Source organism: Nomascus leucogenys, unplaced genomic scaffold (genome assembly GCF_006542625.1).
Source record: "Nomascus leucogenys isolate Asia unplaced genomic scaffold, Asia_NLE_v1 000608F_170813_qpd_obj, whole genome shotgun sequence".
NCBI lineage: Eukaryota > Metazoa > Chordata > Mammalia > Primates > Hylobatidae > Nomascus > Nomascus leucogenys.
Genome location: NW_022096743.1, coordinates 82,182 through 96,436, shown reverse-complemented (window position 1 = coordinate 96,436; position 14,255 = coordinate 82,182). Strand labels below are relative to the sequence as shown.

General features: G+C 35.1%; 1 protein-coding gene across 2 annotated transcripts in view; it reads right to left on the bottom strand.

Annotated features, from left to right (window-relative positions):
• The window catches only part of LOC100601033 (ral GTPase-activating protein subunit alpha-1-like), a 75,464-nt gene that overhangs the window by 20,671 nt on the left and 40,538 nt on the right, over positions 1-14,255 (bottom strand). For both annotated transcript variants that reach the window (XM_030808814.1, XM_030808813.1), the window contains 4 exons: positions 13,786-13,934; positions 10,432-10,561; positions 8,426-8,663; positions 7,086-7,247 (listed from right to left, as the gene is read on the bottom strand). In XM_030808814.1, coding sequence (XP_030664674.1) covers positions 7,086-7,247; positions 8,426-8,663; positions 10,432-10,561; positions 13,786-13,934 — 679 coding nt within the window. The remainder of the gene's footprint in view (positions 1-7,085; positions 7,248-8,425; positions 8,664-10,431; positions 10,562-13,785; positions 13,935-14,255) is intronic.

Here is a 14,255-nt window from a genome sequence, read left to right as displayed (position 1 = left end):
TAAAACACCAAAAGCAACGGCAACACAAGCCAAAATTGACAAATGGGATCTAATTAAACTAAAGAGCTTCTGCACAGCAAAAGAAACTACCAGCAGAGTGAACAAGCAACCTACAGAATGGGAGAAAATGTTTACAGTCTACTCGTCTGACAGAGGGCTAATGTCCAGAATCTACAATGAACACAAACAAATTTACAGGAAAAAAACAAACAACCCCATCAAAAAGTGGGCAAAGGATATGAACAGACATTTCTCAAAAGAAGACATTTATGCAGCCAACAGACACATGAAAAAATGCTCATCATCACTGGCCATCAGAGAAATGCAAATCAAAACCACAATGAGATACCATCTCACACCAGTTAGAATGGTGATCATTAAAAAGTCAGGAAACAACAGGTGCTGGAGAGGTTGTAGTTCTTCTTGTAGAGATCTTTCACCTCCTTGGTTAGCTGTATTCCTAGGTATTTTTTTTGTAGATGTTGTAAGTAGGATTGTGTCATTTATTTTTCTCTATGCCTGGATGTCGTTGGTGTATAAAAAAGCTACTGATTTTTGTGTATTTATTCTGTATCCTGAACCATTACTAAAGTTGTTTACCAATTCTAGGATTCTTTTGGCAGAGTCTATAGAATTTTCTATGCATAGGATCCTATCAACAGCAAGAAGAGATAGTTTGAATTCTTATTTACTTGTGTGGATGCCTTTTATTTCTTTCTCTTGTTTGATTTCTCTGGCTAGAATATCCACTACCATGCTGAATAGGAGTGGTGAGAGTGGGTATTCTTGTTTTGTTCCAGTTATGAAGGGGAATGATTTGAGCTTTTGTTGATTCAGTATGATGTCAGTTGTGGGTTTGTCATACATGGCTCTTATCATTTTAAGCTAAGTGTCTTTGATGTCTAGTCTGTTGAGGGTTTTTAATATGAAGAATGTTGAATCTCATTGAAAGTTTCTCTGGATCTATTGAGATAATGATAGAGTTTTTGCTTTTGATTCTGCTTATGTGGTGAATCACCTTTATTGATTTGTGTATGTTGAACTAGCCTTGCATGAAAGGAGTAAAATCTACTGGATCATAATGTAACAACTTTTTAATGTGCTGCTATATTCAATTTGCTAGTATTTTCTTGAAGATTTTTAGGTCTATCCTCAAGAATATTGGTCTAAGATTTTCCTCTTTTGTGTATCTGCCAGATTTTGTGTTCCAAGGACACACAATGAGGAAAAGATTGCCTTTTTAATAAAAGGTGTAAAAACTGGGCATACATATGCAGAAAAAAATGAGACCTTATCTCATCTGATATACAAAAATCACCTAAAAATGTACTCAAGGCTTGGATATAATATGATATCTAAAATTGTAAACTCATAGAAGAAAATACGGAAAAAAGAAGCTTTCTGGAATTTATCTGGAAAATGATTTATTTGGATTTGACACCAAAATCATAGACAAATAAATTATTTGAAACTATACATCTCACAAAGGGATCTTTCTAAATGTGTAAAGAACCCCTACAATAGCAAAAAAAACCTGATTTTTAAGAGGGCAAAATTGTACATAGACATTGTATTCAAGGGAAGACATATGCATGGCCAGCAGGATATGGAACGGTGCTCCACATTGCTAATCAGCAGGGGAATCCAAATCAAAACCACAATGAGATATCACCTCACATTAGTTACCGTGACTATTATCACAGACACAAAAGATAACAAAATGCTGACAGTTAGCTGGTGAAAAGGGAACTATTTAGTGGAGTGGTAGTAAAAGTTATTTTGTAAATTGAAAGTAAAACTATTATGTGATCTGATGATCCCACTTCTGCCTGTGTATTCAAAGGAAATAAAATCAGTAAGTAAAAATATGTTTATTACAAGATGATTCGTAATGGCCTAGAATTTTTTTGAAATTAGTGACCATAGGTAAATGGGTGTATAAAGGAAATGTATACACATACAATGGAATATTATGTGACCTCTAAAAATAAGGAAATTATAACATTTCCAACAACATAGATGGGCCTGGAGAACATTATGCTAAGTGGAATAAACCAGACACAGAAAGACAAATGCTGCATTATCTCATTTATATGGGGAATCTAAAATATTCAAATTCTTAGAAGCAGAGAGTAGAAAAGTGGTTCCCAGGGCTGGGAGGAGTGGAAATAGAGTGATTCTTGTCAAGGGCATAAAGTTTCAGTCGTGCAGGTTGAATGGGTTCTGGAGGTCTAATGTAAAGCAATGGGACTATAGCTATCAACACTGTATTGCAAACTTGATCTCTGGTAAAGGGATAGATCTCAGGTGCTCTCATCAGACAGATACATAATAAATTAAAGGAAGAAAATGGTAACTGTAAGGTAACAGACATGCTAACTCCTTGGTCATAGTGAAAATTTCACAATTTATACCAAAATATCAAGTGGTTCACCTCAAATATATACAATTTTATTGTCAATTATTGTTCCACAAAGCTGAACAAATTAAGTTTACTTTTATGATGAAGAAATGCATATTTCCACATATTTTCTCAATAAAAATGAGAAAAGGTAAATAGAAAAACAAAAAATATTTGCAGCAGCTTTGCTTATGATGTTAATAAACCAGAAACAAATTCAAAGTGCATTGAGAGGGAAATGGATCAGCTTACTGTCATTTATTGCTAAATGGACTGACTCAAGTATAAAATTTCTCTCTCTCTCTCTTTCTCCCTCTCTCTTTCTCCATATATATCAAAACTTTGAGATTTTATATCAGAGGCAGTCTGTTAAGTGACTAAATGACAATATACAGATGCAATTTTACATATGAAGTAGCATAAATAAACGTCAAAAATAACAAAAGTAGCCCCTTACCAGAAAAGGGGTCTATAATGTTTGAATCCATTTATATGAAAATCAAAACATGAACAGTGAATCTACAGTGGCAGAAATCAAAACATTGTGTTAAATGTGGGAGCTGACTGGAAGCACAGAGAAGGTCGCTTGTGCTGGGGGGATGAGCCTCCTGTACATCCAACCTTGGCTGTTGGGACAAGTGTGTTTACATTTGCCAGAAATCCTGTAATGGTACATTGCAGATCTTCTTTTTTTTTTGAGACAGAGTCTTGCTCTGTCACCCAGGCTGGACTGCAGTGGCGCCATCTTCGCTCACTGCAACCTCCACCTCCCAGGTTCACGCCATTCTCCTGCCTCAGCCTCCCGAGTGGCTGGGACTACAGGCGCCCGCCACCACGCCCGGCTAATTTTTTGTATTTTTTAGTAGAGACGGGGTTTCACCATGTTAGCCAGGATGGTCTCGATCTCCTGACCTCGTGATCCACCCACCTCAGCCTCCCAAAGTGCTGGGATTACAGGCGTGAGCCACCGCGCCCGGCCTGGTACATTGCAGATCTATGCATTATTACTTATATTGAAATTACATCTCATGAAAATAAAAAATATTAGAAATAGTTTAAAATTCAGTAAATATTGCAAATAATAATAAAATCATACTGAAAATGTGAACAATATAATACAAATTAATAAAATATACTAAACAATACCTGCTAGAATTAAATCCCAGAAATCAGAAAGATAAGGGTGACATCTGATAATAATAAGTTAATAAACACACGTTTCATAGAGAAAACAAACTGGTCAAAAATATGTGGAATATGTATTTCGTTATTATCAAAAGTCGTTAAATAATTGAGATAATATTTTAACCTGTGTTATTAGTATTAATTATAGATATCATGTGTAAAATAATAACTGAGAACAACCTTTAGGGAAATAAGGATATTTGAGAGCACGTGCACTAAGTTAAGTATAGTCTCAATGTTTTTCCAGATACCACTGCTGAAATTTCAAATTTTAACCTGGATTTCTAACAACACTTAATCACAATCTAAATTTTTAACCACGTATGTTCACGAAAAACATAAAGGCTGGGCGCAGAGGCTCACACCTGTAATCCCAGTACTTTGGGAGGCCGAGGTGGGCGGATCACCTAAAGTCAGAAGTTCGAGACCAGCCTGGCCAACATGGTGAAACACCGTCTCCACTAAAAATACAAAAATTAGCCAGGCGTGGTGGCATGTGTCTGTAGTCCCAGCTACTTGGGAGGCTGAGGCAGGAGAATTGCTTGAACCCAGAAGTGGAGGTTGCAGTGAGCTGAGATCATGCCAGCCTGGGCAACAGAGCGAGACTCCATCTCAAAAAATAAATAAATAAATAACTATTAAAAAATCGATGGTTTTTTTTTTTTTTTTTAGAAACAGGGTCTCACTTTGTCATCCAGGCTGGAGTGCAGTGGTGTGATCTCAGCTCACTGCTGCCTCAACCTCCTGGGCTCAAGAGATCTTCCCACCTCAATCCACCAAGTAGCTGGCACTACGGGCATGCGCTACCACACCCAGCTAATTTTTTTGTATTTTTTTGGTAGAGACAGAGTTTCACCATGTTGCCCAGGCTGGAAAAATTAATGTTAAACCCAGCACTTTGGGAGGCCAAGGTGGGTGGATCACTTGAGGTCAGAAGCTCAAGACCAGCCTGGCCAACATGGTGAAATCCCATCTCTATTAAAAATACAAAATTAGCTGGGTGTGGTGGCATGTGCCTGTAATCCCAGCTACTGGAGGCTGAGTCAGGAGAATCACTTGAACCCGGGAGGCAGAGGTTGCAGTGAGCTGAGATTGCATCTCTGCACTCTAGCTTGGGTGACTGTCTCAGAAAGAAAAAAAAGTAATGTTAAAAATTTTTAAAAATATGCCCAAAGAACATCCTAATTTAATCTGCTGCCCCTTTTTATAACTTCATGCAGGTACCTTTCTTAACAAATTTTTAAGGCTTTAACTTTGATAGGCTTGTTCAGTTCAGACAAAACTATTTTGATGTTAGTACAACTAGAAAGTAATCACCATGAGCTATGAAGTCAGCATGAATATTTTACTCATTACATGCTATGTAAAAGACTACAAAGATACATGCCAACATGTTAACAATGATTACTTCTCATTAGACAGCTAATGGGTCTTTATGCTTCTCTAAATGTAACTTTCCACACTAAGCATAAATTACTTCTATAATCAGAAAAAAATGTGCTTTTAAAAAAAGATTAGATTTAAATAAAATAAAAATTTACACTTCAAAGAACAATTTCTTTTTTTTTTTTTTGAGACGGAGTCTCCCTCTGTCGCTCCCTCTGTCGCTCCAGGCTTGATCTCTGCCCACTGCAACCTCTGCCTCCCGGGTTCAAGCGATTCTCCTGCCTCAGCCTCCTGAGCAGCTGGGATTACAGGCACATGCCACCAGGCCCGGCTAATTTTTTTTGTATTTTTAGTACACACAGGGTTTCAGCATGTTGGTCAGGCTGGTCTCGAACTCCTGACCTTGTGATCTGCCCACCTCGGCCTCCCAAAGTGCTGGGATTACAGGCGTAAGCCACTGCACCTGGCCAACAATTTCTTCTTAATACACAAATATTTTCTGTAATTGTGACATTAATATAAAGTGAAGGAAGGCATTTCAAATATAATCATTTTCCTTAGGATTCCAAAAAGTAATTTTATAGTAAAATTCCCATTATATTCATTTTAATACTACAATAACTTTTTTCCTTATATCTTGTCTTATTCTTCTAGCTTGGAATATACAATTAATGTAATTCTATGCTTATTTTAAAAGCATAAGACAATTCTGAATATGTGATCCTTTTAAAGGATTTTACATTAACCATGTATTTTAATTCTTTTAAAATCTTTAATCTCTTATTTTCTTTCTAGTTGTTTCTTCCTTTCAAACCATAATTCTTAACACTTTAGAACCTAATTTTTTTATACAAGATGTATCCTTACAATAATGGCTTTAAATTTCTTTCAAATTAATAGTGTTTTTCACTGATTACCATTAAATACAGATACACTCCCAAGGAAAATTCTCTTTTCATAGAAGCATTGATTGTAAACCTTGGAATAACTTCAGGCAATTTTGTTTCAGGAATGAGCAGTATTATCATTCCCACTACATAGATGAAGTACTTAAAAAGCCTAGAAAAGGCCGGGTGCCATGGCTCACACCTGTGATCTCAGCACTTTGGGAGGCCAAAGTGGGAGGACTGCTTAAGGCCAGGAACTGAAGACCAGCCTGGGCAACACAGCAAGACCCTGTCTCTATGAAAAATAAAGTTAGCCTGGCATGGTGGCATGCGCCTGTAGTCCTAGCTACTCAAGAGGCTCAGGGGAGGCTGAGGTAGGATCACTTTGAGCCCAGGAGTCCAGGGCTGCAGTGAGCTATGATCCAACAAAGGCAACAGAGCGAGATCTCTCTTTTAAAAAAAAGCCTAGAAACGTTTGGTAGACTGTCCAAGGTTACCTACCTATTTAGTGATCAAAGAGAGTAAGAAAAGAGATTAGGAAAAAGCCCTCCTTGTTTCTCATTGCAGCACTCTTTCTACTATAATTCAGCCAAGTTTATAAACCTCTGAGAAAAAGAAATGAGATGGTAGCTAATTCCACAGTACGCCGTGCGATTTTATGCCCAGAAATTGTTTCCAACATTGTTCCTTTGTTGCTATTTCCCAGGTTATAGAACTTTCTTCCATTTTTGTTAAAAGCAGCAAGAAACTCAGTAACAGACTCCACGTTGGCCTCAGCTGTCTGCCAGCAGAGCAAATGAGATTCTTGTTGGAAGTTTGTGAAACTAATCTACTATATAATTGTAGCACAGGAAATTAGCTACCCTAATTTTCCATATTTGTGAGTAAATTCCTTTAACGAAACTATATCAGTTAATGCTTGAGTTCTGTAAAGTGAATCACAGTTCTACTTCTTCAGTTCTGTAAAATAACATTTTAAAATTAGGGCTCTCTACAGTAAAATAAACCACATAAAAATAATGTCCAATAAATCTTAATAGCATAAAGGGATAACATAGCATATCACTAGACTCTGAGTACTTCTGGAAAAAAGGCTTTGCTATAGTAGTTTTTCATTTCACGACAATAATCAACCGGTAAGAAAAATGATATATTGATATAAATTGTTACCAAAGACTATAAATGTGGTGCCCTGTACCATTCTCATGATTTTCAAGAGTACATACCGACAGTTTTTTGCCGTACTATACTCCTTGCCTTTTCGGTTCCTGGAGAACCAGTGGTTGTTGCACTCCTCTGTCTCATTGGGGCTTGGCCAGGCTGATCACGACTCCATCCTCTAGAAAATGACTTGTCAACTGAAACTTTCTGAAATTCACGTCCAACTCCTAGAAATGTAGATTTTCAATCTCAATATACTGTTACTTGATCAATAATATCTTCAAGTTATGTGTGCTACCTTGCCTCAGAGTCTTAGGTTTGCTCACATAAATTATAAAGTAATAAGATAAAATGCTGTGTACTGTAAGGCTTTCATGAGCTTCACTTTATGTATAAATCATATTCCAAAACTGATGCAGAATTTTAAAATTACACCATTAGCAATAAGCTATTAGAAATTCTCTGCCACCCACTTGCTTTGGAATAAAAATGAAACATTTAGACAAGAAAAAAAAGACAGGAAATGTGCTAAACAAAACCCATCCTGTGGTGATGACTACTAAATCTCTAATCTGCCAATAATAGCCACTTGGGAAACATAGTCCAGGAAAAAGTAGTTTGAGCACATAATACCCTGGACAAAAGTATGAAATGTGACTTAGATGTAAACTCTAGCTAGCAACTAATGTTTAACAATGCAAAATACTGGCTGGGAGTAGTAGCTCACACCTGTAATCCCAGCACTTTGGGAGGTGGAGGTGGGCAGATCGTTTGAGCCCAGGAGTTCGAGACTAGCCTGGGCAACATGGTGAAACCATGTCTCTATAAGAAATACAAACAAAAAAATTTAGCTGAGCATGGTGGCCTGTAGTCCCAGCTACTTGGGAAGCTGAGGGCAGGGATCCCTTGAGCCTGGGAGGTCGAGGCTGCAGTGAGCCATGACCGTGCTACTATACTCTAGCCTAGGAAACAGAGTGAGGCCCTGTCTCAGAAAAAAAAAAAAAAGCAAAATCCTAACAAACTGAGGATTTTAAAAACATATATTAATGATATAATCATTACACTACTGCCCCACTTCCTTTTAACATTAGACAGATACATATTTCATGTCTAGGGGATGTTTGCTTTTAGTTAAAACTAAGTAAGTGCTTTCAAAAACAATTTTTAAAATAATTATTGTATACATTTTAAATAGAGTAACATTAAACCACCTTCTCAGTTCTAAGAAAAAATTGCTTATGATAAAAAGGAATGGTATTTTATACATTTTCATTTTGTTTAATTCTTAAAAATAAAATATTTAAGATTCTACTTATTTCACCCTCACCCCTCTCCCTGGAATGGTTTTCCCTGACTCAGTTATTTAAACAAATTTATATAGAGCATCTCTATGAACAATTCTTACCTTTCCCTTTGTGCTTTTTTTGTTTCTGTTCACTCAGCTTATCCAGTGGTAAATCACTGAGATCCAAACTATATAAATTCCTAGCTAAAACTTTAGTTAACGTCTCCATAGTCAGTGACCACTCAGTGGCCAACTCTTCCCAATAGGTCAACGATGACAATACTGACAGTAAGTCATCCCAAAGTTCTCGGGAGATGTACACATTTAGGTTTGCTTTGATCCAGGCAACTATAAGGGTCTATAAAGACAAATATCAGAAATAACAATAAAATGTGTTTAGTGTGTGACTTCAAAATCAGATATTCAATTCTTAAAAAAATTACTTAAAAACAAGCAACATTTAAAATCGCATGCTTTTTTAAACAGATAACACTTGTAAAAGCAATTCATGCAATCATTAGAATCTACTATAAATTTCATTTCAGCAACTGCCAACTCCCAACACCCAGCAATCTAAACTAAAAAGAAATCTCCCTAAATTTATAACTGTCTCTTATGCTGCATTACATTAATGTTAAATAAATGCTATTTAAAAAATAGTCTCCATACTTTTAAGCGTTGAAAATGTTGAGTTACTGAACTAAAAGGCCAAAACCTACATTCCCAAATTAAGGATGGAAACCACTAACTACAACTTGAAATGTTTTTTAATAATATAAAGAAACAACATACTAGAGACATATTTAACTTAATGAAATGTAGTTTTGAAAATGTATACGTAAACTAAAGGTTGAAATTAAAATTTTTTAAACACGACAAATTAAAAGCATTCTGTAATAAATCTGATCACAGGATAAAAAAATTCATAAAAGGACAGAAATGGATTAGCCAGTAAGTACCCCCTGAGATTTTGTGGATTTCTACTAAAGGTATGTCCTCTGATTGAAGAAACAGTCATAAAATAAAGATTCTCAAAAGCTTAATTCTACAACATTTAGAAAGGAATTCACATAAATTTATACCTGAAATGTAAAGATGAAAATTAACAGAGTTTAGGTACAGAACTGTAGTAACTACTGACCTCCCAATCTATCTTTAATTTAATACAAAAAAAAAAGACTACTTTAATACTCAGACTACAAAAAAAGTTGTTTCACATAGCAAGATAAAATTTTATCTTCCTGTAGCTCCCACCATCGGGTTAGCTCTAACAATGGAGAAACCTGAATGAAAAAACAAAAAATGGCTAATGAAGTTAAGAGGAGTTTAGATGATATGTGTAGCTGGTTTTAAAAGACTGTTCAACACCAGCATATAATTTTAGGTAAATGGCTAATATATGAAAAAAAACTCCAACCAATTTAAATGGCTACACTCATGGCCAAGAATTAGATCTAAGACAGCTTTTGCCTTTGACATTAAGAATCATGTATTTGTATTTCATGTATCATCTTAAAAAAAATTGTTTTCTATTTTTCAAAGAATCCATAATACATTTAAAGTCAGCACTCTATCCTCAGATTTAAAAAACACAATATAGAATTCCTGTGTAATCAAACTACCACCAATTGAGAAGGGAGGATAATAAAGTCTTATTTTAAAAAAGCATGATAAGAATCAATCTTAATTATTTATTACTTTTTCATTATTACAGAATAACATAAAAAGACAGTTTTTCCTAGCAGTCCCAGAGATATGGAAACTCATAAAGCAGTCAGGTCATTATCCCTAAAACACTGCCAGGTTCTTGCAACCATATATTATGTATACTACACAACAGATAAAATAAATATCATTAGCCTGTTTCTTCACAGATCTGATATTACCTCCACTCTTATACTAGGTTGTATGTATGGCAAATAGCTTATTTAGATGAGCAACTTTTAAGTTAGCTCTACAAAAGATCCCTTAATAAATAAGAAATAATCTCTAATTTAAAACATTTTTTTCCTGGTAACAAGTTCAGGGTTCAATGAATTTTAAAAAACAAACAAACAACAACAACAAAACAAAACAAAAAAACCCATATCTATCCAGCTATTCATCTATTTATTTATTTTTATTGCCTGGAAAAGTGGTCCTGCAAGTCGACCTGCCAAGGTCATATTTTTTTTCCCTTGGAACTGTAGAAAAGCTTGTGATGGCATCTTCAGTACAGATTCCGTGACTCTGAGCAACACAAGCAGCATCTGTTCCCTTAAAATAAAAAGACTGATTAATGTTTCCTTCTTGCATATGTTTGCATTTGGTTAATAGTTAACTTTCAAATATATACTTCTTATAAAAACTCAAATATCAAACATCTTTGAAAGACAATTTCAAATGTTTAGAGTTCCTTAAATATTAAAAATTAAAATTCCATTTTATGTATCTACATCAATCATTTAAAATCATTTATCGGCCACAATATCCTCTCATCAAATAAAAACCTATTCAAAAGCTGAGGAACTGGAAGTGATAATGTGGAGAATGCTCCCGTCTCCGCAACCACAAATCAAGTAGCAACCTTAAGGAGCTATCTGAAGAACACTCATCTACCCAATATAGTTCTACCCAGATGGAATCCAATCAAATCCATCTTTATAATATGGAGAATAACTATATCAAAATCAATCAAATCCATCTTTATAATATGGTGATAACTACATATTGAGAATCATACCAATCTCAATTTCAGAAATTACATGACATCTTAATTAATAGATCACAAAGAAGCCTGGGCAACACAGCAAGACTTGTCTCTTAAAAAAAAAAAATTAGCTGGCTGTGGTGGCACATGCCTATAGTCTCAGCTACTCAGGAGGCTGAGGGGGGCAGATCACTTGAGCCTAGGAGTTTGAGTCTGCAGTGAGCTTGATAATTAATCAAGGGCCATTACTCTATTGTTTCTTTCCACTCTTTGCATTATGCAGTTTTTTAATCTTTAATTTTTTTGTCTGCACTGCAAGTTAAACCAATTCTATTATTATCCTTACCTTGCCTCTTTCTCTTAGATGCTTATTATTAAAACCATAAAACTACCTTATTTACACTGATATTTCAAAACTTGATTCAACCACATATGAAAAAGAGGCTAACAAGGGACTTTCAGTTGGGTGTATCAGCCCAATTCTCTATCACAGCCTCCTCTCCTCTGGTTATTTTGCAAGTCCATTCCAGGCATAGTGATACGTGGAACAGTCACTGTGAGAAATGTGGCAGGGGCAGCAACAGATCCTAGATCTAGATGTCATGGTTCTTCTGAGAAGTCAGAGTAGAATCAAACAGAAAACTATCACTACATTAAAAATATCCTGGACGTATTAGCAAACAAATGCATGCATTTATTCACGGAATAAAAATCAAAGGTGCCACATTTGTAACCTTATGCTTCTAGCTTAGCTACATGAAATAAAAAGCTATTTGAAATCAACTACAAATGCAATAAAGCATAGATTTTCCAAATAAATCTTATTTGTTGTCAAACCATAACTCACTCATAAATCATACAATCTTTTCACTTTGTAATACAATAAAAATGATTTTAATTAATAAAGTTTTACAAATTCTGGCCAGGTGTGGTGGCTCACACCTGTAATCCCAGTACTTTGGGAGGTGGTCAAAGCAGGTGGATCGCTTCAGCCCAGGAGCTCAAGAACAGCTCAAGAACAGCCTGGGCAACATGGCGAAACCGTCTCTCTCTATATAAAAATTCAACGTAAAATATATGAAAAACTTCCCAAAATGCTATTACTTCAAGGGAAGTTTAAAAATTAAGAAAAAAATTCTAAAATTGTTTTCTACATAGCAAGTCAGTCACTATAATCTGGCTCATCAATGATTCAAAGTATACAGAAAGAAAAAAAACGACTAACAAAAGAATTGTCCAATGTAGTTACTGGCTAATAATAACTTGGGCTCTGAAGTCAGAAAAACCATAGTTCAAATCTCTGTCCACTGCTCAACAGCTGTGTGAACAAGGACAAGTTACTTAACTTCCCAGTATTATCTGTATCATAGGGTGCTGTAAGAATTAAGTAAGAAAATATGTGTAAAGTGCTTAGAAAGCTATGTGGCACAAATAAGTGTACCAAATTTGTTAATAATAACTACACTTCTACATGCCATTCTATTAATACTGTTAGTAAAGAATCTTTTCAAAATATAAAGCCATTTTATACATGAATTAGGCATATGCTTTGACTAAGTAGTCTTCTTTCTTAAAAAAAATTAGGAGTACTTAGTCAAAGCATATGCCTAATTTATGTTTTGCCACATGTAGAGGAAAATGAAATATATATAAGAATGTTCATTGTCCTCTCTTTGCCCCAAAACAAAGAGAAATAACTACATGTCCATCAGTACAGGACTGGTTAAGAAAATTATGGCATATATATATATATATATATATATATATATATATGTGGTATAATACTATATAACTGTGTGTATGGTTTGATGAGCTAGATATTCACCAAAGGACAAACATCACTACTATCTCTAGAGTGAACCTTTCAGCTTTTTTCTTTTTTAAACTTTTCTTTGTTTGAATTTTATGATAAACATTTCATTTTTACAAAAACTGCAGAACCGCTTTCCCATCTCCCCAAAAGGTCTATTTTTCCAATCAATTAGACAGCTATTTATAGAGCACCAATGATATATAATGTACTATACTAAGAAATGTAGGAAATATAAAAATAAGACAACCAGTAAATACCTTCTAGGGGTTCTCAGTTCTATGGTGGTAAACAGATATTTATACAAGTATTTTAGGGATCGAGACAGTTTTCACAAGAACTATACAGAAGTACAAATATAGAATGGAAACAAGTGAAGAAAAAAATTTAAGTAAGGATATGTAGAAACAGGAAGGTGAATCTAAGGGACAGTTATGGTGACAACAGGAAAAACAGCAGAATTAGACACTCTAAAGGAAAGTTCAGAAGGTGCCCAGGCAAGAGCAACTTGATAAAAGCTGGGAAGCAGGATCTTATCCTGCAAGCTGGAGGTTAGACTTCAGACAGGAAAAGTAGGCAGGGCCTGACGGTATACAGCTCTGAATGCCAGACAAAGGATTCAGGCATTCACATATTCAGTCAATCATCAACTTATTCATTAACTCATTCACACACAAGTAAACTTCATTTACTCATATACATTTGTATGCATGTATTCTTTCCTTAGGGGTTGAGGAGGATGAGGCCATTATATGCTAACTTCAGGAAAGACAGTCCAAGGGGTCTTGTGGAAGTCTGAACAAAGTTTCAGATAAGGTGAAAGGAACTATTGTCACTATGATTAATTTTATATTTATTCAATAATAGGAGCCCCTATAATACTGTAAACAAACCCTCTTCACAGACACTATTTCTCTAAAAATTACTATACCTGTGTACACAATAAAAACACATAGACATAAAGGATAAAAATTTTTTTACCAAGTCTTTTTGTCCACTGATACTTGTACAACCATGTACCGATAAATGTTAAGAATGCATTTACACATATCTGTGTGCTCATCCAGAAGATTTTTTATTTCATTTGCAGGTTCAAGAAGAAATATATTTGATGAGTTTATAATAAACACCTAAGACAAAAGAAATCATTAGCTATTCACAAAGGAATTTCAATGGCAAATTTCTTATTCAAACAGAAACAGACACTGATCACACTGTGGGTTAATTCTACAAGCTTAATAACTAAAACGTAAACTCATTAAACCTACCTATTTTTCTGTTTACCTAGACAAATATAAAGTTAATAGTAGGTAACCAAGTGCAAACAATAGTATTTCTTTTTTTTTTTTTTTTTTTTTTTTTTTTTTTGAGACTGAGTCTTGTTTAGTCACCCAGGCTGCTGAAATGCAGTGGTATGACTTCGGCTCACTGCAACCTCTGCCTCCTGGGTT